General features: G+C 35.2%; 3 protein-coding genes across 6 annotated transcripts; 2 read left to right on the top strand and 1 right to left on the bottom strand.

The window, feature by feature from the left end:
* The first annotated feature begins 144 nt into the window (after nt 1-144).
* LOC110780002 (uncharacterized) lies at nt 145-3,442 on the top strand. Its single transcript, XM_021984440.2, has 3 exons — nt 145-575; nt 2,531-2,585; nt 2,727-3,442. Exons 1-3 carry the CDS (start codon nt 336-338, stop codon nt 3,050-3,052), a joined length of 621 nt encoding a protein of 206 aa, XP_021840132.1. The 5' UTR covers nt 145-335; the 3' UTR covers nt 3,053-3,442.
* Nucleotides 3,443-5,870: 2,428 nt separating this feature from the next.
* LOC110789403 (uncharacterized) lies at nt 5,871-10,103 on the top strand. Of its 2 annotated transcripts, none has more exons than XM_056837584.1 (5): nt 5,871-7,656; nt 8,693-8,779; nt 9,234-9,272; nt 9,415-9,453; nt 9,546-10,103. In XM_056837584.1, the coding sequence occupies exons 1-5, from the start codon at nt 7,631-7,633 to the stop codon at nt 9,928-9,930; spliced, it is 576 nt and encodes a 191-aa protein (XP_056693562.1). In that variant the 5' UTR covers nt 5,871-7,630; the 3' UTR covers nt 9,931-10,103. The 2 variants fall into 2 exon arrangements, with proteins under 2 accessions (XP_056693562.1, XP_056693561.1); XM_056837583.1 differs by having other exon boundaries at nt 5,877-7,220.
* An 8-nt stretch (nt 10,104-10,111) lies between these two features.
* On the bottom strand, nt 10,112-20,322 carry LOC110789384 (serine/threonine-protein kinase BSK3). 3 transcript variants are annotated; one of them, XM_021994049.2, is made up of 13 exons: nt 20,033-20,322; nt 19,761-19,881; nt 19,577-19,644; nt 19,082-19,215; nt 18,759-18,976; nt 17,640-17,775; nt 16,577-16,710; nt 16,381-16,486; nt 13,798-13,883; nt 13,350-13,538; nt 12,941-13,093; nt 11,599-11,712; nt 10,112-10,808 (listed from the first exon to the last, which is right to left on the bottom strand). In XM_021994049.2, exons 4-13 carry the CDS (start codon nt 19,161-19,163, stop codon nt 10,560-10,562), a joined length of 1,467 nt encoding a protein of 488 aa, XP_021849741.2. In that variant the 5' UTR covers nt 19,164-19,215; nt 19,577-19,644; nt 19,761-19,881; nt 20,033-20,322; the 3' UTR covers nt 10,112-10,559. The 3 variants fall into 3 exon arrangements, with proteins under 3 accessions (XP_021849741.2, XP_021849736.2, XP_021849745.2); XM_021994044.2 differs by having other exon boundaries at nt 19,761-20,322; XM_021994053.2 differs by lacking the exon at nt 19,761-19,881.
* Between the last annotated feature and the right edge of the window lie 161 nt (nt 20,323-20,483).

Raw genomic sequence — 20,483 nt, 5'->3', positions numbered from 1 at the left:
GACGAACTCATAGCTCTCTAGATTAGAACTATTACAATTCTTAGAACCAAATCGAATACTAACCTAATTTTTACCTAATAAAAAACAGAATAAGTAAAATAAAAATTATAAGGTTCAAAGTTTGGCCAAACACGCTCTAAATTGTATTTTGGATCTGGGGGGAGAGAGAGATAAAGGACTGAGAATTCAAAGAGACCAAATAGAAAAACCAAAGAAAACGCAAAAGACTTCAAAAGACCCATTTTGAAGAAAAACCCCAAGAACATAGAGAGAGAAAATCTACCGAAATCGAAGGAGAAGGGAAGAAAAGCGAAGCGAGGAGAGAGAAAATAAAAATGGCGTCTTCAACTGTACAACCCACAGTACCTCTCTCAACTGCTACTCCATTAACAACAACAACAAATCAAAATCAAATTCCAGAAGTACCAAATCTCCCGCCACAACCTTATTCTTCTTCAATTTCAAATAACAACAATCCGAAGAAGAGACCTCTTGACCATGTTTACCTTCTTCAGAGCTCTCCTTACTTTAAGATTCGTTCCTTTCTCAAAGACCTTCGTCCCCTTTTTATTCAGGTTTGCTCCTTTTCTCTGCTATTTAATTTTTGGTTTTTTTTTTTCTGGGTTTCGTTTAATTTCCCTGTTTTGATGTTGTTGATCCTTTTCTGTGTGTCTATACTTGATTTTATCTTGTTGCTTGAATTTTAAAACTTGATTACTTTACCTTCCTGCTGTTAAGTTTTGTTGATCTTTTGCTTCTTCTGGGTAATTAATTGTGTTTTTATAAATGTATGAATATTTAGGGTTTAGAAACCGTTTGCGCAATTGGGTGTTAGTGGATTCCAGCTTTACGTGAAACAGTGTTGATTTTGAGGGATTTTTTAGGGGTGACATTTTGATTTTTTTTTTTTTAATTTAATTTTATTGGGTTCTTTGTAATTGAATGGTTGATTGAGTCAAAGACTTGTTTATCTTCCCATTGGGCAACTGTGCATGGCGTTTTTTCTTATTAATTTGAGTGGTAATTGGCGATTCTAAGATGATCTGATCTCGGGTTTCTCATTGTTGAACTTTATGTTAGTTACAATTTTTGGAATCTGGGTAAGACCGTGGAGATGCGTGTGGAATCGTGGAATCAATAGTCTAAGTCTAATTACAAAATGTCTATTTGATTCTATAAGTACTTCATATGGGTACTTTGTAATGAAATGAACGGTCCGTGGACTATATCTTGTATTGTTTATTGGAAATCTGATTCTGAACTGAAACTGTATGTACAACATGCAATAATGAATCATCCTTCGGAGGATATGGTGTTTAGTTGCTTTAACAATCTAATTGGAAATATGGAATTTTGAGGTTTGATTGAATAATCTGAGTAACATAGCCCGCCTTTAGTACTACACTACTACCGTCTTGCTCATGCCCGAATGATCCTTAATTTAGCCAACCAGCGACCTATGCCGTAGGATCTGAGCCTCTTCCCTTTACCAGATAGTCTGTGCTTCTAGTTTGCACAAGTATTTCATATTTTAATGTCTGGGAGATACTAACCTCCACTCAGAAAGTCTTAATTAAATACGTCATATAAGGAACATTTGTAGGAACGCATCACCTGCATATAGTTTGCTTTCCCGAGTTGTTCACCAATTAATTATTTGGACTTGAAGTTACCACAAAGCAAGGAAAGGAGCAGCAGAATTGAAATCATAACTGGGTTTTGATCTGTATATATAAATAGAAGTGGACGGTCATGGCCTCATGGGTGCAGTTGTAACCTTTTACTGAACCTTTAGTTGATATCTATCACTACTCTTTTATCCAGTTTGTTGCTCACGCTCATTTTCGCATTTCCTTATCTGAAATTTACCCATTGCTACTCTTTTATCCAGATTTATTGCCCATGCTCATTTTCGCATTTCCTTATCTGAAATTTAGCGTTACAGCTTGTGAGTAATTATATTTCCAAATTTATGCCCTATATCATGGAAAACCTGGCTTCAGTCAGAAAGAATGCTGATCAACCACTATATAGCTGTTTTCTCTCCTTTTTCTTTTCTTTGGTGGAATGAATATTTCGAGAATTCTTTGGTTTATGTATATGGATGTGTGCTGTCTTCCTTAACAGAGTTCTTTTCTCTCTGTTTGGTGGCTTAGTAGAATAAGTCCTGCAGCATATGTTGTACTCTATTAGGTTTGTTGCATCCGTATTCTTAATGCTTCTCTTGGTGAGAACATGCACCTGTTTAACCTTGTTCTTCCATGTACTACCAAAGAGATATGAAGTAATGAATATTTGAATTGGTTGTAACTTGTAAGTTTTTCTTTTTCCGTTTGGTATTCTAAGTTGAACTCTTTGACACAAGAACTAGACATCTGAAAAGTGGTAAGATCCTTGAGATGAGGTTTAACCAGTTTGCCTCAAATATTTAATTAGCGCCTGTTTCTTATTGTTATAGACTCAAAAGTCAAAAATGCTCCTAACTATGATCATAACAAGGCGTTGATGCTTGTTCTTCTCTATGTTACAGGTTCTCCGTACCCCTGAATTTCAGAATTGTGAAGCTGCTCGCAAGATCCAAGAAAGTATGATTTATTTCTCTTCATCTTTAGCTCAGATGTATAAAATGTAGCCTAATTGAAGTAACTATTTTCGTGCTGTGTGCTTAATGTGCAATCTTGTATGCTCTTTGTATCTCTTGCTATTCATCGATTCAAACCTTGCAGAAACGAAGCTTATGATGGAATTGTGTGGGCAAAAGACAGCAGAGAATAATGTACCACTAGTAAAGTGCAACAGCGTAGCAGGAAATCCAGATTTAACTACTAGCGAGAAACAGGGCGGGTATGGGCAGAAACCTGCAGATCAGGCATCTCAAGAAAAGCGTTTCCCAATTGGAAATAATCTTGAAAAGCCGACACATGGGAGTCATCGAATCCCAGGAACATACATTGTTGGTGGTTCAGCATTTGGGTGGAATTTCGTCACATTCCATGGAACCAAACCAGAGTATTATGGCAGAACCAAGGACTCATTCCGGGCAGGTAAATGAGTTTCTTGCTCAACTGTTTGCAAAATGTATGGTCTTTTATATGATGATCTAGTACACTATTGATCTAGCCAGCATCGGTACTCGACTTTGCTTCTATTTTCCTTTTCAACAGCTAATTTTAGTTCTTCCATCATATTTTTTGGCCCGGGGGCGGATTTTTGAAGGCTAGCTCCCCCTTTTTTTTTATCTCCCACTAGCTCCCATTGGCTATTGCTACTACCTTCATCTCTTGTATATTGGGCTGTCAATTTGTGGAGTTAATGTGTGACTTTCTACCGCAAATCATTTTGCAATTTACTCGTCGTAGGACTTAAATTTGGCTACTTCTGTATCAGAATAATCCGGTTTTTGTTAATTAGTTTGGTGAGATTGATTGCAATTTAGCTTAAACTACACATTTTCTCCCAACGTTATTAATCCCAAGTTACAAAAGATGGAGCATTTACATTTAACTCATACTCTCATCGGAGTAGCACGTTATCCCTAAAGGTTATTTTACAAATTTGTAGTTATTTTGTAGCGTTATGGTAGCCCATAGATCCAAGAATCCAGCATTGGTGTCTCTTTTACTATCTCTTTCAAAGCAGTGTAGACTAATTTCTCCAATTTTTAACTGCTATGGTTAATATAGTTGTTCGGTAAGATTTTTTGTTTTGTTAATAATAAACTGCAATAAGCAAAATTCTTTCACTTATTCTTAAATGGACTTGGTGCACACTAAATTTATTGTGGATCATGTCTAAAAGAAAAAGTTAACAACTTGATTATAATTTATTTTGACGTGTTTATTCGAATTATTATGAAAAAATATTAAATTGGTGTCGTCAGACAAGGGGTGCAAATGAGCCGATAGTTCGCGAACTACTCGCGAACGAGTTCGGTCAAAGCTCGGTTAAAACTCGTTTGATAAATAATAAACAAACTTGAACAAAATACTTGAGCTCGTTAAGTAAACGAGTCCAGCTCAAACAACTTCATGTTCAGCTCGATAATTTTCGTGAACAACTCGTTTAAATTCTTTTGTATGTGTGATGATGTTCAAGTATAACTCGTTAAAAACTCGTCCAGTCTCAAAAAACATATGAAGTATGACATTTCATAACTATGAAAGGCAAACAAACTTGTTCATGAACAAAGTTCGAACAAACCCATATTCTTTACAAGCAAAGCTCGAACAAATATTTTTCAAATCTCGTTCAAGTTTGAGTTAGCTCGGACCCTAGTAATCCTTATCAAGCTCAACTCGAATAGATTAAAACTCGGCTCGATTCGAATCATTTGCAGCCTTACATCGTTAGTGCATGTAAGCATCTAAATTTACTTTTTTACATAATTTTTCTTCTTATGATTGTTTTAATAGTTTGGTAACAGGCGATAGTTCGGTAATGTGATTGTTTTAATAACTAGGTTAGCTCCCGTGCATTGCACGGTTAAGATAATTTTCTTGTGTACATTTGTTTTTGAATTATAAAAATTTATATACTCTTTATAGTTTATATTGAAATCTGAGTCGAATAGCTACAATAATACTACGAAGTATTTTGATTTCTTCTTTAAGTGAGAATCAATACTTCATATAATTGAATAAAGTACTTCGTATTTCCTTTCACTAATAAAATAGGACATAATTACTCCCTCTGTCCCTTAATACTCGCACCATTTTGACTTTTTGCACTATTCACATAATTCACTTTGACCCAATTTTATTTCTAGTATATGAAAACAAATGTTAGTATATAATATATTGTTGCATTCATCTTAATATATATTTTCAAAATATTAATATTTTATAAGTTTTTATAATATGTAGTTAAAGATATTAGTGGTCAAAGTTTTGCATTGGCAAGCGTGTCTAGTTGAAACGGTGCGAGTATTAAGGGACGGAGGGAGTATTTCATTAGGATGGCGTATTCTTAAAAGTAGTCGATCCAATACAGTACTTGGTTTGTTGGTAGCTCCATTGACATCAACGGCATGGTGAAAGAAAGAAAAAGAACATTTACTTGGAAAGAATTGCATTGAGAATAAATCAAATGACTAAGAAAAATAATGGAATCTTAATGGGTTTAGTGGAAGGAATACACTTAAGAATACACTATAAATTAGTACAGGAGAGAGGAAGTGGGAAAATTAAAAATTGTGAAGCTTAATTTGACATTTTGTTAAACGTGAACAATAGTCATTAATAGGGAGTAGCTGTTGGAAATTGGTTTAATCGCAACCGTTGTTTTTTGGAAAGTGTATAAACAGAACACATAACAACTATGGTTAAAGTGTAAACAAAAAAAAAACAAAAAAATAGAGGATGAGTTTAGGAGGGAAAATTTTGCATAAAGTAATAATGATGTCAGCGGTTATTACTTTAGTAATAGTTATAGATAGATATAGATATAAATAGATATAGATAGATAGATAGATTCGATTAAAGGTGGTAATCCGATAGATGGAATTCAATATGCACAACGATGATTTGAGGTTGAGCCTACCACTACACTTTCTATCCTTTTGTCATCTGGATCTACGTATTATATGATTCTCTATTCTCTAATCTTGGGTTTGCTTTTAAATTCAACTTATACTGTACTAGATTTTGGCTCGTGTGATTCACAGATTCTATTAAATACTCTCTCCGGACCTAAATGTTATTCCCGTTTGTCATCTTACGCGGTTATTAAGGAAAAGGAAACATTATAAGATCAACTATTATTAATGTAGTTTTATGGGGAATTGTTGCTTTTTGATTCCATTTTCACAAGAAAACGAAATAGTTGAACCAATAGAATTTAAGGAATAAAAATGTTTCTAATTTATTTTTGAATTAAAAAAATCGAGTGTTACGTAGATAATTAATTAGGTGCCATATAGATATTTTAATTAATTAATTATTCATATATACAACTCCATCCAAAATCAAAACTCTAATAATTTAAAAAATAAATCTAAAATAAACCTATTTTGATAGTTCTTCTACTTAATATGATTGTTAAAAATAAATTCATACAAATCATACCTGAAAAAAGTTCAATTAAAACAAATATATACAAAATCAAAACAAAAATGACATAAATAAAATTATAAAAAGTATAATAAAACCGAAAAGAATAAAATAACTTAATTAAAAATAAAAATAAAAATAAAAATAAAAATACGATGAAGGGATGAAGTGAAGAAGACGCGGTTGCGGTGTGCCTCAACATTGGTCAAGAAAACAAATGCGCACAAAACAAATTTGTTTTCAAATTATAAGAAAGAGATAAATAAGAGCATTTGACGAGGAAAGCTTTCCTGTGTTCAATGAATGTGCTACTTGCAAGCTTTTTATGTACAGGGGAGCCACAAAGACAAAGGGCAATGATATTGATGTCGACTAAATCCGATCACCGTCCAAGATTTTAACCAACTAAACTTACGTTATAATCCATTGCTTGCAAATTGAAGTTCAACAAAAAATGCCAATTGCCAATTGCCAATTGCCAATATCAATCAATGAAAATAGCAAAAATCCCAAAATTGATCGACCAACAGCACCAAATTAACAGCAACATTCCAAATAACCTAATTGTCAGTAACACCTAGCAAGACCAAGACGCTCCAGAACTCGCTGCTGAGGTTGGGTAATATTGGAAGCTTTAACATCATAGAGCAACCACCTTCAAATCCAAGCTCTCACACTCTTCAAACGGCTTCAATTTTGGAAGTCCGGAACAGCTAAAAGCCCCGACCAACAACCCGTTTAACGTTGGAGACCAGCAGAACAGAGAGTGAGATGCCATTGACACCTTCCATTGATTTTAGTGTCAGCTCATCATCTTCGAATTGACGGCGGTGATGTTGATGATGAATTGATGATTATGGGAAGTATGTGGAGGTTTGCATAATCGCACACTTGATTGAATTGAGTTAGGGTCAAATCTCAAGTTTGGGATTGAAATTGGAGGTTGGCGGTGGTGGGAATTCAAGTTAACGGTTAAGTTTTTTTTTTTTTTTCTTCTTCTGGGTGATGGTTATTCTCAGTGACGGAAGAAGGAGGCGGTGGAAGGTCTAGGGTTTTCATGAGTTGATAACGACAAAGAGAATAATTTCAGCGATGAGGGTATCATAATTTCATGAGTTGGTGGGGAACTCACTTTGTGACTCAAGTTCGAGCCCCATCATCTGCGAAATGCTTGTGAGTGGCTCTTCTAGGTGCTAGGTGCTGGTTCAGTTAGGGTCTATTCTTCTTACCTATTAAAAAAAAAAAAAATGTTTGTATATTATTTTAATAAAAATATTGAATTTATATAAATTGATAAATCAGTATTTTATTTTTCTTAAAACTTTATCTATTTTTATCTTAAAATATTATAAAGTGAATTTTATCTTTTTATCATATTTATCTATTTACTATATTAAAATATTCAATTTTTATGACTGGATTTTTCTACGTGGACACTCTCAAAAATCCCCTTTATATATATACAAGATTTTTATCTTTTTCTCCAAGCAAGGTCGTGTTTATTTGTTCATTCATATACGATTATACTCCGTATTATAATTTACACTAAATTTTTTTCTCTACAAACATCAAACAAGATAACAATGGCTACCCCACCTAAACAAAATTGGTACGTTTTCAATCTCCATGATACACCCAAAGTTATTTTAAAGCATGTACGTGTCCTTAGATCAAGCTATCCATGCATAAGGGCAAAGAAATAATCATGGTTATACCATGTTCATGCTCATAATGAATCATGGTACAAATTAAGGATTGTACTTGCAACATTGTGCCGGTACTTTTGTTACATGTTTGTAGAATTTGTTACTTTAATTAATTACATGTTACGTCGTACTAATTATTTAGGGTTGTTTCTTTTACTAAATTGTTAGGGTATACGCTATTAATTTTTGGGTAAGTTTAATTTTATTTTGGATAATTGAGTCTGGAGTAGTACACAATAGTTAAGATCGAACAACCTCAACTTTTACTAGTTAAAAAGTTAAAAAGTTTGCATTTTTTTTGTATAAATTACGATAATCAAATATCACAGGATCAATTCATACCTAGCAGTGCCAGTAGCACCTGCTCAGCGTCAGCCCCGGCCCTGAGGGGTGAAACGAGGGGCGGCCGCCCTGGGCCCCCTGTTGGGGAGGCCCCAAAATTACCAGTTTGTGTTAATATAATTACAATAAAAATTACAATAGTAATTAAAAGTAGCAGTGGCTCAGTTGGTTAAGTGGGTGAAGATTGTAGTGTGGATGAAGTGGGGGGAATCCAGGTTCGAATCTTGCCGATTGAAATTTTAACCTATTTTTAACATGTTTTTCAATTAATTTACATGCCTTATTTCTATAATTCTATGTTTTATTGAATTTTTGTAACAGTATTTTATATTCCGGATACAAACAACCTAGAAAAAATAATTATGGAGTATTGTTTTAGTTTGGTTGTCTGTGTTTCTCTTTGTTAACCACTTCCTCTTTCTTTTAATGATTTTTTTGCGTATTATTTAGAAAGGAAAAATAATATTATTCAAGGCCCAACCACCCAAATGTTATACAATCTATTTTTTAAAGTATAAAAAATCTTTATACATTAAAAGTTTACTGTACATAAGGGGCTCTTTACTTATGTTTCGCCCTGGGCCCCCAAATTGTCAGGACCGGGCCTGCTCAGCGTTGCGCTAAGCCTGGCGGCTTCCTTTATACAGCTCTACCTTTGGCTGTCGCAGTATTTGGCTACTTTTGGTATGCAATTTTTTACTCCCTATTTATTGTTTCATCCTCGTCAATCAGTACATACTCCCTCCACTCCGAAAATAATGGTCACCTTTAAAAGCAACTACGAGCTATTACTACTAAAAATAACTGACTATTTTTTTTTCTGAATCTATAATAAATACTCCATATATTGTGGCTATTATTTCCGGACAAGGTGAGTAATTATTATTTCTTTTAACTCGAATGTACTTCTAATTGAACACGCTTGTGATAATCCGCTCTATGATACCAAAATAAGCTGGTGGTGTTGGTGGGAACTCACCTTGTGACTTGGAGGTTACATGGTCGAGCCCCATCAGCTTGGGAGTGACTCAAGCGAACACCTGCGTAACTAGACTAGTTAACATGTGCTAGGTGCTGGTTCAGTAGAGTGCTCTATGATCATACTGATTAGTATTCTGTAATTTGCATAATTGCACAGGTTGGACAAGAAGATAACAGAAAGGGAAAAGTTGGAAAGGTTTGAACGGTCATTTTTTCACTTGAATTTGCGACCCTCCTTCCCCATATCCCATTTTTTAAAATTTGCAATTAAAATAAGTCCAATGGACTAGCTACAAATGGTTTGTATAGCTTGATGGTTTGTATTTTTGGTTACACAGGGAGGAGATGAGGACAGAGATAAGACAGGAGTTTGAAGGGTCAGTAAACCCTTTTGGAATAATGATCACATTTACACAACCTAGTTACTTGAATGATCACATTAAAACTAACTCTGCTATTTTTGTGTTAGGGAACTTGAAACAGAAGTACTAAAAGAAAAGATAAAAGAAGTTGGCATGAAGGTCCAAAGAGAAATGATCAAAGAAGCTAGCTCGAATTTCGAAAACGAAATGATCACAAGCCAATTGATGCTGGAGCATCACCAGAAAAAAGTAATTGAAGCAGAGGTCTGGAGACAGATGATGCTGCATAAAAAACAAATTGAAGCAGAGGTCAAAAGAGAAATAACAATGTTGAAGCAAAAGCAACAAACAGAAGTTGTAGCAGAGGTTCGAAAGCAGATGATGCTGCAGCAAAACCAACAGAAGACATTGATCATACATGGAGCTGATAAAGCACCCACAGGAGTAACATGGTGGAAGGCTTTTACCAGATCACTTCTCCTCGACTATTAAGTAACTTGTTGGTAGTAGCAGTTAATCAGTTATAGTTAGTTAGATCATTGGTAATTTAAGTATACGACTGATTAACTGAATCTTTGAACAATTTGCTCAACAAAGTTCTAGGACATCTTGTTCCCTGTTAGTTTCAGAATAATTAGGCAAATACAGTGTTTCAGTTGAGAATCAATGAATATGATGACAATAATTGAAACTTTCTTTAGATATATATGTTAAAGGAAGGGATTGCTTACACAATTGTTAATAAGACGTGACAGAGGAAACGGAAGCCATAATTTTCTTCCGTAATATGACTTTAAAACTTAGTTCTTAGTTCAAAACACCACCCAAACCACATTTAGACTGTACACAAATTACAAGTTTATAGGATTTTGATGCCTTGCACTTGCAAATTCTCCAAGGAGAAAATGGCAAACAAGATAATCAACCTGTTAATAATATTCGGCAGCTGAAATTTTTCGGCTGAGATGCTGCCAAGTTGATGAAGGCAAAATACTTGGGACAAAATAAGCACTGCAGAGCCTTCTCCTTTCAAAATTCACATGTTAAAGATCAATTCCGGGTAGGGCGTCATTCAATCAGTATCAACTATCAAGTGATAGCTGCTGCACAAAAGTTTCTGATTATTTTGCATTGGTAGCATCCCTTTTGGCTTCCACGATAGTGCCCTCTTTAAGAGCCTCTTGTGCCTCGTTTTCCATTCCAAGGGCATAAAGGGCAGAAGCTTGAAGATATGAAGCAATGTGCCATACAGGTGAAATCACTTGAGCTTGCATTGCATCTTCCAAAGCTTCCTGTGGCATGTCACTCATTAGATGTGACAGACTACGCCGTGCTAGGACTGTTGGAGAAACCATTCCACCATCTACGAACTGCACATTATGAAAAGGGGCTCAATTGTTAATTGCAACAGAAAACAAAACAAAAACAAAAATAAAAATTAGCAGCAGGAGTATGTGGTCTTTAGTCATACTATGGTCAGATAAATTTAGCTTCATCACACATTAAGAAAACAATTGGAGGTTGTGCCAAAAGTGATTAAATTTGGTAAAATGTAAGCGGATAAAAAGAGAACCCCGAGGGGTGATAGGGCAGTTACCTTTAGCCCCAAAATCAAAAGGCGTTGGACTTGTCAAACAAATCATAAGCTTCAAAACCAAATAACAAAAAGAGTGTAGCTTTTGTAACAGAAAACGATTAACAGGATCCTATTTCAGAGGGGTGATCATTTTTTTCCAAAGCAGGTACGTTAGATACAAATTCGGGACATCCCAAAAAAGCAGTAGAAGACAGATATAGGACGAAGGAGTATAACTAAAACTTCCCAGTTCTTGGATGATACTGTACCCATCCAACTCTTAATCAGTGAGACTTGACTCTTCCATAGAAATATTCCTCAATCAATAAAACTGTTCAAAAAACAAATCTTCTTGGGTATAAATCCCAAGCTACCAAGTTTGACAGAGGAAAAAAATGAACTTCTCAAACTTCTATTTTAACACCGACAATAAGTGTAGCAACAGAACACATATGAGACAAACAATTGATAACATAGTCACGGTTTCATACCAAAATTCTTAGCTGATCCACCAAAAAAAATTGACATTAACCATGCAAAACATGTACTAGAACTCATCAAACATGCTCGAAGGAAAAACCCACCTGTGTGTATCGTTCTATTGCAGACTTAAAATCCTTCTGCTTAAAGTTACTATCACCTTTCTTCTTTGATTCCAGAGATTGCTGCATTTGGTCAGTCCACATCTGAAAGGAGAGCTGAAGCATATGGAAGTCTATGATAAGCAACTCATCAAGTAGATTTAATTTTCAAATACAGTCCTTTTCTCTGTCCAGAAAAGGATAGTAAAATAAAACAAACTCTAGCCAAATCATAACACCAAACAGAGTCTTCCTCAATACATGCACTAAAAAGTGTTTTGAAGTATACAGAAAGTAGAATTCTAGAAGTTTTATACTCAAGAAATTTGAACTAATTAGTTTGCCAGGATATGGAAGGCATACTTTGAATGAACATGAGATCAACCTCTCAACGTGGCTTTAATCACAGTTATACCCATCACTTGAATAAAAATAATTCGCAATCAAAGCAAAAAACATGAGCAAAGCATCCCCGATTTATTTCAATTAACAAATTAAACATGTGGAAGTGTGGATCGGAAGTTCGGAACATAATCTTTCTCTGCCTTATTGTACTAATGCATGCATATAATACGAGCCCTAAGTGATCAGACAAGCCAAATAACTAAATGAGTTCATAGCCATTGACCTGGTTCGGAATTTAATCAGATGGCGTAAAAAAAGGAGAAAAGCAAGAAATTTTCAGAAAGCTGTCATCTGTCTACTGTAGCTGCAAGACCTGCAACAGCCTATGCAGTTAGAAAAGCAAGGAACGAAGCTATTAGGAACCACCATGTTCCTACAAACAAACAGTAAAGATGATTCTAGCCACTGTGAAAGAGAGAATAAAGTGTATTGTGCTTAAGAAGTTGTTAGTGACAGACTTTGGTGGAGTGAGCTAATTCATGTATAGTCTCATGACTGTTGGCATGCTTGTTTTGGCCCGTCTTCTCTTTAGCAGTCCTTCCTAGAAGGTTTGCTAAAGAGATGGAGAAAGCTTTTAGGTTGTAAAGTTGTGCTGCTCTTATTATGTAATCTTACTCTGATTTATCAAAAAAGAAAAAAAAAAGCAGTTATGCATTGTTTTGGCTAGTAGAAGATGCATACATCATGAGTCATGGCTCCCAAAACTAACCATTATAACTTCTAATACTACAACAAAATTTGATTCACAGCTGATATTTCCAGATTTTTCGATCTGCCTTCAATAGACTATGTATAGCAATACATTGAATTTACCCAAAGAACATATCAGTTCCAAGCAAGGCATTTTGCCCACAACTACGCAAAGTCTGAGAGTACAGAGTAATCAAATCAAATACCTACAAAAATAAATCGCAATATTTAACAGAAAACTTTTACGAACCTCGTTCGCCACTCCTTCGTCATCTTTATACCCGATTGATTCCAAGATTTCATGAATGGCAGTCAAGTCTCTTCTAACACATGCCTCACCCAGAGCAGATAAAGGCACGGACGAGGCACTGTTAGGGATACCCATTAACACATGAGAAGGTACCTGCATAAAAATAGATGGAAATTTAATACTATAACATGGAACTAGCAAAAGGAAGTGGATACATGTAATTGTAAATACCAGTAGAATATATAGAGGGGTAGCTTAATTTTGTGTCCCCGCATTAAAATCTTTCCCATCAATAAAAATGAACAAATCAAGGCATTTGGCATTTCAAAGGACAGAAACAAAAAAAACATAACACTTGCCAAATCAAGTTATTCCCAACTAAGGCCATGAGCATTGAATGAGAACTGACCTCAGTTTCCTTCTGAAGAGGGGTCAGAGATGCAATCAGCGATCTAGTGTTTGGTCGCTCTTGTGGCTCATAATGTAAACATCGGGAAGCAAGCCGCACCAACTCAGTACCATCATCGTTGGAGAATTGTCCTTCCAAGCAGGAATCAGTCAGCATCTGAAGATTCCGATCCCTTATCAAGTCTAGGGCCTATAAATATGCATAATGTGTAAGTTTCAATCAACCATAATTTTTGAAGATATTTCGTAACATCCTTTTTCACTTATCAGTAATACACAATGTTTTAGCCAAAAGCAAAATGTTTTTTCTAACTCATACTTATGCAGACATGACTATTACATTCCTGCCACCAGATTTCAAAGAAAGGAGATAGACAAAATATCATTCCACTTAATCATATATATCAAATAACTTGACAGGAATGAAGAGGAAAGAGCTGAATACTTACATGACTTGGTGGAATATGCTTTCCGCTAATAAGATCAAGCAACAGAGTACCAAAACTATATATGACACTCTCTGGTGTTATTCTCCCTACAGCAATAAGATAATACACAAAAATAATTCGATTAGTACCCTCCAAGTAGATTGCCTTCTCTTATCACATTTCTACTGTTAATCACAATAACTCCAATATCCATGTGCAGGACAAAAGATGGACTGGGAATACAAGGAAAATATTTCTACCCTCTCCGCCTAAAAACTCTATTACAAATAACAAGGACTAAGTATACAATTAGCAGGGTTAAAGAAGCATGAAAGATAGCAAAATTACTCCCAGGGTTTTATATATCAGATGCAGTTGCAAATACAATAATGGTCAAGGTACCACTTTTACGAGCAATGAGGATGGTCTGAAGATGTCATGATCAAATACCACGGCCACAATGCTGGCCAAGATTTAGTATTTATAACAAAAACTACAAGAGAAGTGGTTTCCCAAGACGTAACCGCTCCACATTAGGAATGGGATTATGGGACATATTGAGAAAGGCTGGGTTGTAGGGTGGAAATAAAGTAGGCAATGACGGACTTCCCCTCCCCAAAACAAGAAGAAAAGGGAAAGGAGGGAAGTCTTAACATGATGTACCGGTTTAAAGTTCAGACCACAGTCGTTTACGTTGTAAATTTGTAGCAACTCCAGTCACAAACACAGAACAACATTCCTATGGGTAATTCAGTTCAATAAAGAAGAATCTGTCATTAATACAATTTGTATAGGACCTAGTGATTTTAGTTTTAAAAAGCGCGCTTTTTTGCGCTTAAAGCCCTGGAAGCTCGGAAGCTCACAGCAAAACGCTTCTGCCAGCCGAAGCCTAGCGACATACAGGAAGCGCGCGCTTCCTAGCGCTTTTGCGCTTCTTGTAGTCTGGGCACTACCCTTCTTTTTTTAAAAAAAATAAAGCCACGTGACTCTAATCTTCTTTTTTAAAGTATCACGCGGTTTCTTTTTTTTAAAAGCGAATAACTGGGAAGTTTTTGAAAACCCTAGTGCAATTTTCTCCTGTAGCCGGATTTCTCTAGCCTACTTGCCGGATTACTCCCTTCGGATTCTTAATTTTTCTTTTATCGTTTTGATTTCTCTATTTTTTTTCATCTTTTCTTTCCATATTTTCTCCATATTTTCTGAACTTTTGAAATTTTATTATTTCTTTCCGGGTGCGCTTCGCCTACGAAAAGCGTGCGCTTTCGCTTTGCGCTTAAGCTCCAGGGCCCTTTTGTGCTTCAGTGCGCTTCGCACTTTTTAAAACTAAGGTAGTGATACATTATATTAAAATGAAGAAACTACAAAGTTATTATCTCACAAGAAAAAGCTCAATCAGATTAAAGAAAACACTCCTTTCTGTACAAAAAGCGGGGCAGGAGGAACCAATAAAAAAGGCATACTTTTATCCTCCATCCTGATATATGATAGAGTTCATATGACCAGGATTATTTCCTTTTATCTAACCCTCAGATCATAAATAATGATGAGTATCGACTTTTTTGCGTCTAGACTTTGTAGATGTAAATCATCAAGAAAAGGTTATGTTCACACTTCCTTAAATCTACTATTATAGGACTAGGTGAAGATGTTTATTAGTTAGAGAGTGCCATGTTGAATAACAAACTAACAAAGAGATGTTGTAGAACCACAAATCTATACAGGGTACTTGATATGCAGTCAGGGAAGGAAGGGGCCAAAGGGGGTGGGAGATTTAAATAAGCAAAGTTCAATGTGTTAGCCATTCTTCTTATATAAAAACATCTGCAGTTCAATTATTTTCCCCTTCTAATTACGTTATTCACTTGGGAGTACTTCGTATAATTTATGATGGAAGTAGAAGAAAAAAACATATCATAGATAATTAGGATGACAGTGTCTAGTTATTTTCACCAAAATCTAAACTAGTCCAATTGGAAAGAAAACCAGATAATTTCCCCCGCCGCTGTAATGGCGAATGAGTCTTTAGCAAATACATTTTGTCGTATTTATCTCAATAAAATTCTCCTTCAACCTACATCTAACATTATCCTAAGCGATTCATTGCATCAGATTCAAGTGCACCTGCACCTGCACCTTTCACTCTATGCAGTCTGCATCGAAGACTCATTTCCAGGAGTACACAATTGGATCCAAAAATGAACCATAATTGCAGAAGGTATATTCTGTCCTAGTTTATGAAATGTGTTTTGAAATTTAAAGTAATTAAAGTTGACCCCACTTTCTATCCCCGGTTTTAATTAATATCCCAAACAACAATATAGCGCCAGAATCAATATACTCAATGTACCTATTAAAAGCAAGCTCCTAAATCACCTTTATTTCAACCTTCACTCCCACTCTTTCATTGCATCTCTTCTCAAGTTTAACAAGTTATTAAGAAGGTTACCAAAAAAGTTAAAGCATGAAGCCATGAACTCATACAGATATTGAAAGACTGCTCCTCAGTCCACAATATGAACTCCCACTTGGAAAAGGGACGTGACTTGAGTTTCCTATTATGTTAGAAGCTAAGCTAATGGGGGGAGGGAAAAGATCAAGATTTACCAGTTCTCAAATACTCTGGAGGAGTAAATGCCAGATTCGTACTATAACTTTTCCCATCTCTACTATTTTTCATCAAGCCAAAGCAAGAAAGTCTGGGATTACAATCCTGCAAGTTTTCCACAGTTTAGAGGAATATCAAAAGAATATCCAGAGTATTCATAAAAAAATGCCGAAATATCAAACAATGATTTTTTACCCCATCAAACAGAATTCTGTAAGCATTAAGGTCATGATAGAGAGACCGGCCTCTACTCGTACAATATTCCAAAGCTTGAGCAAGATGTAGGACAACTCTCAGCCGCATTGCCCACTTCATTGGCTGTGCATCCCCTGGCAAATTGAGAAACAATGAACATTTCATCAGATAAAAGAAGAATCTTCAACCTTAAAATTCACGTTGAAAAGAGTCTTGAAGGTGGCATTACATAAAATGGGTCTTGATTTAGTCTGGAATGTGGAGACGCGTAATGATACTCTAAAATCTAAATTATGTCAATAATGTAAATGAGAAATAGTTTTAACATAGCACAGCCTTGATTTGAGAAAGACATACATTCTTGTAGGGTAAGTTTCATCTAATCTCCTACATCCATAACGCTAAATACATATGAAACATCTAACCACTTTATAGAGTTCTTATGAAATAGCAAGCATATAATTAGTAAGCATTTATGAAGTTGACATAGCTAAACCATCCATTAGGGGAAGTGGGGAAATGTTAATAGTACAAGCCATATGAGCTTAAACCAGTAAGTTGCATGGCACTGTTATCAAGAATATAGAAGCTTCACCATTCAAAAAAAAAAAAGCATTCACAAAATTCACTAAGGCTTTATTTGGTTGGGAGGAATTGGAAGGAAAAGAAAAGAAAGGGAAGGAAAAATAACGTTTCTTATATTTGGTTCAAAAAATTATATGGGAAGTGAAAGGAAATGAAGGGAATTGGAAGGAAAGCTCACTGTATAAAAGTTTCACTTTCCTTTCCTCCCAAAATTGGAGGAATTTGGAAGGAAAGATAAAATTAAATCTGTCAAACAAAATATTAAAGCTTAAACGCACGTTTTTTCTTTCCTTTCCTTCTTTTCCTTTACTAATGTTGTACCAAACATGGGATTCCTATCATTTTCTTTCATCGTACCAAACATGGGAAAATATATTTTATTTCCTTTCCTTTCTCTTCCCTTCCTTTCTCTTCTCTTCCCTTCCTTTACTAATATTGAACCAAATAGGGCCTAAAGCAACACAGGCTAAATACTTACAATGGAAAAGATGTTTTGCAAGGGTACTGTTGGGCATGTACTCTGACACAAGCAGCCTTTCGTCATTTTCACAGCAACAACCAAGCAGATTTGCCAACTTCTGGTTGCGAAGCTGACCAACAGACCGAGCTTCATCCTAAATTAGATAACGAAGGACCAGGAGCATTGATTCAGCAGGGCAATAAATGCTTATAAAAGTTCTCTAGTTCGGAAACTTAAGATACTATTATATGAAACATAATAATAATAATCCGAAATGTGCAGAAATACAATCACAATACAATAACTCAGAATGAGATTCTTAAGTGTACTAGGAAAATCACACCAGAGAGATGAGCAATTGAGAACAGTAGCCGAATATAAGAAGCCAACACAAAGTAAACTAAGCTAACACAGAGGAGATTATATACACACTGAAACTTCCACCATGTTTATGTAAAATATCATCTAAATTGCTTATTGCAGATAAGGCACGGACAAGAATCTTGGACATATGATTCAAGCTGACGGCAAAAAAATGTGATACTAACAGTGAACCCGAACTCATCATTTTGCATCATGTATCCATATTCTATGCTCCACACTCCGACTTGGATATGGACGGTTGACGCCTCATTTTGGAATTTCATAATGGAAAATTTTCATACAATAGCAAGTGTGGCAGTGTCCAACACTTATATTTGAGTCCAAGTAACATTGCGTATATAACCATAGTTGATTAGGCGTTTAGGCCTCAAATGTGACTTTTGCAATAGATTGACTCAGGACACAACACTCTTTTCAAAAGAACCAAAAAAAAAGAACATTGTATGTACATAAGCAACCAATTCTAAGATGACAGAGTGCGTCAGTATAGTCACAAGCAATTCAATAAATCTTCTCTGTCAAGAAATGAAGGAACTCTAGTATCTGGAAGAAGATAAGAGATTAAGCAGGATATAAGACATGTTGGTCATCCATGACAATCATGGGAAGGCCAAACAAACAATAAAGCCTACTTAACAGAATATTCATAAATTAGGTTTTCAAATATGATAGCCTACTAAAGCATGACAAACCTAGAAATACTTTAGCATGGTAGGACATTTGAAGTGAAGGGCGATAAAAGAGCATCCTTACCAAAAATTGACGAGCATCAGGCCACGCACTTCTATTAAAACGCTTAACAACAATTCTTGTCTGGTTCTCTAGTTTCCCTTTATAAACCACATTTGGAGCCTTTTCACCATGCTCAGACACAATGTTCTCGACTGCAAAACCTGATGTGGCATTTTTAAGTTGATCATATGTGAACTCGCGAAATGCAAGTAACCCAAGTCCATTATCATCCTCATTACCTGCCATAAAACATGATCACCAATCATCATGAAAATTCTCCCCAAAAACACACTAACAAAAATCAAAATGAGTATGATTAAAACTTAAGAAACTGGTTCACCCACCAACATCAGGAGCCTCAAGTACTGCTGCCTTATTAGGCGAACCCAAGCAACACGTTCCGAGTTTGGATCCTTGGGATCCCATTTCACTACACAATAAGTTGAAGCACAAACAGCAAATTCACTTCTCTAAATTCCTGCATTAAAAAGATAATTCTAACATGAAGGGGATATTCAAAAAAAAATCAAAACAATATCACAGTTAAATTCTCACCTAAAAGGCTTCTCATAAAGATAACTCATAATATTAAAAAGTAAACTAAAGCATAGTAAAATTCTTCTTTTTTTATTCTCTTTTTCTAGTTTTGTCCCATCAAAAAGGCTTTCCAACCATCACCAAACCGATACAAGCAACAAAATCATATGATCTAAACAAGTAAAATTAAATAGATTAAACAAAGTAAGCAATAAATCTATCAACTTCACCCATTTTCTAGTAAAATCCAAATTACAAACAAACAAATTGCATTTATAAAATAAAATCGAGAAATTGCTCACCTTTTCACACACAATCAACTTCCCACTCTGAATTCAGCCCACTGATTTGCTTCCACAACTCCAGAACCCTAAAAATCATGAAAAATAATCAACAAATGATCAAACCCAGATCCAAATTTCTCAAATCCACAAAAATCTAATCACATTTAAACCCAAAATCCAGTTCCCAAAAAAAATTTAGTACCTTAGAATCGAACAAACCCCACTTAATAAATCAACTTAAATAAACCAAACTGGATCAGATCAAGCAACTGGGTCATCAAATTAATGAGTGGGGCATTGAAGATATGCCCAAAACACACAATCTACAGAAAATCAAAGGGTTTTCAGAAGATGAAATCCGGGAATTTTGACAAGAAAATTGGAAGTATTGTCTACATACATGTAATTTGAAGAGAGAAAAAAAATGGGGGGTCAATCAATCAATCAATAAAACAGAGTAATTTATCAACTTACTCTATAAACTACTCCGTACTAAAGTCTCACTCCATTATTAAGAGGATAAATTGGGTGTTTTAAACAATTGAAATTGAAGCAACAAACAGTGATAGGAATACTGAGAAAGTGGCTGTAATAATTTTCGGCGTTGATTTTACAGAACGGCGCCAGACAATAATTGAGACTGGAAATTGGTCAATTTTGGAGAAAAAATTATGAAAAAAAATAAAGGAAAAAGATATGAAATTTTTAATGGAGTTGCACGTGGGTTGTACTCGAATTTGAGATTCGGATCTTTAAACCATTTCAGCTTTATTTTAGGGTCCTTTTTGCATTTTGTAATTATAGTACCTTTTCTCTAGGCAACTGGCAAAAGGCTAATTGGGAGTTTAGGAGTTGTCAAAAGATTTTATAGATGTAAGTATGTAACCTACTACTATACTCTATAGCCTATTTGTAGGCTACTCTC

The sequence above is a fragment of the Spinacia oleracea genome, chromosome 2 (assembly GCF_020520425.1).
Source record: "Spinacia oleracea cultivar Varoflay chromosome 2, BTI_SOV_V1, whole genome shotgun sequence".
In the NCBI taxonomy this organism is placed as follows: Eukaryota; Viridiplantae; Streptophyta; class Magnoliopsida; order Caryophyllales; family Amaranthaceae; genus Spinacia; species Spinacia oleracea.
Note: the sequence above shows the minus strand (reverse complement) of the source record. Positions and strands in the feature narration are given on the sequence as shown.

What these genes read in the sequence shown, in the direction of transcription:
- LOC110780002 (XM_021984440.2), top strand. Translation starts at nt 336, where the DNA reads ATGGCGTCTTCAACTGTACAACCCACAGTACCTCTCTCAACTGCTACT. An exon ending in TTCGTCCCCTTTTTATTCAG is followed by an intron (nt 576 to 2,530) that starts GTTTGCTCCTTT and finishes TCTATGTTACAG; the next exon opens with GTTCTCCGTACCCCTGAATT. An exon ending in TGCTCGCAAGATCCAAGAAA is followed by an intron (nt 2,586 to 2,726) that starts GTATGATTTATT and finishes CAAACCTTGCAG; the next exon opens with AAACGAAGCTTATGATGGAA.
- LOC110789403 (XM_056837583.1), top strand. Translation starts at nt 7,159, where the DNA reads ATGAGTTGGTGGGGAACTCACTTTGTGACTCAAGTTCGAGCCCCATCA. An exon ending in GCAGTATTTGGCTACTTTTG is followed by an intron (nt 8,780 to 9,233) that starts GTATGCAATTTT and finishes ATAATTGCACAG; the next exon opens with GTTGGACAAGAAGATAACAG. An exon ending in GAAAGGGAAAAGTTGGAAAG is followed by an intron (nt 9,273 to 9,414) that starts GTTTGAACGGTC and finishes TTGGTTACACAG; the next exon opens with GGAGGAGATGAGGACAGAGA.
- LOC110789384 (XM_021994044.2), bottom strand. Translation starts at nt 19,163, where the DNA reads ATGGGATCCCAAGGATCCAAACTCGGAACGTGTTGCTTGGGTTCGCCT. An exon ending in TCCAGAGTATTTGAGAACTG is followed by an intron (nt 13,884 to 16,380) that starts GTAAATCTTGAT and finishes TTATTGCTGTAG; the next exon opens with GGAGAATAACACCAGAGAGT. An exon ending in AGCATATTCCACCAAGTCAT is followed by an intron (nt 13,539 to 13,797) that starts GTAAGTATTCAG and finishes GCATATTTATAG; the next exon opens with GCCCTAGACTTGATAAGGGA.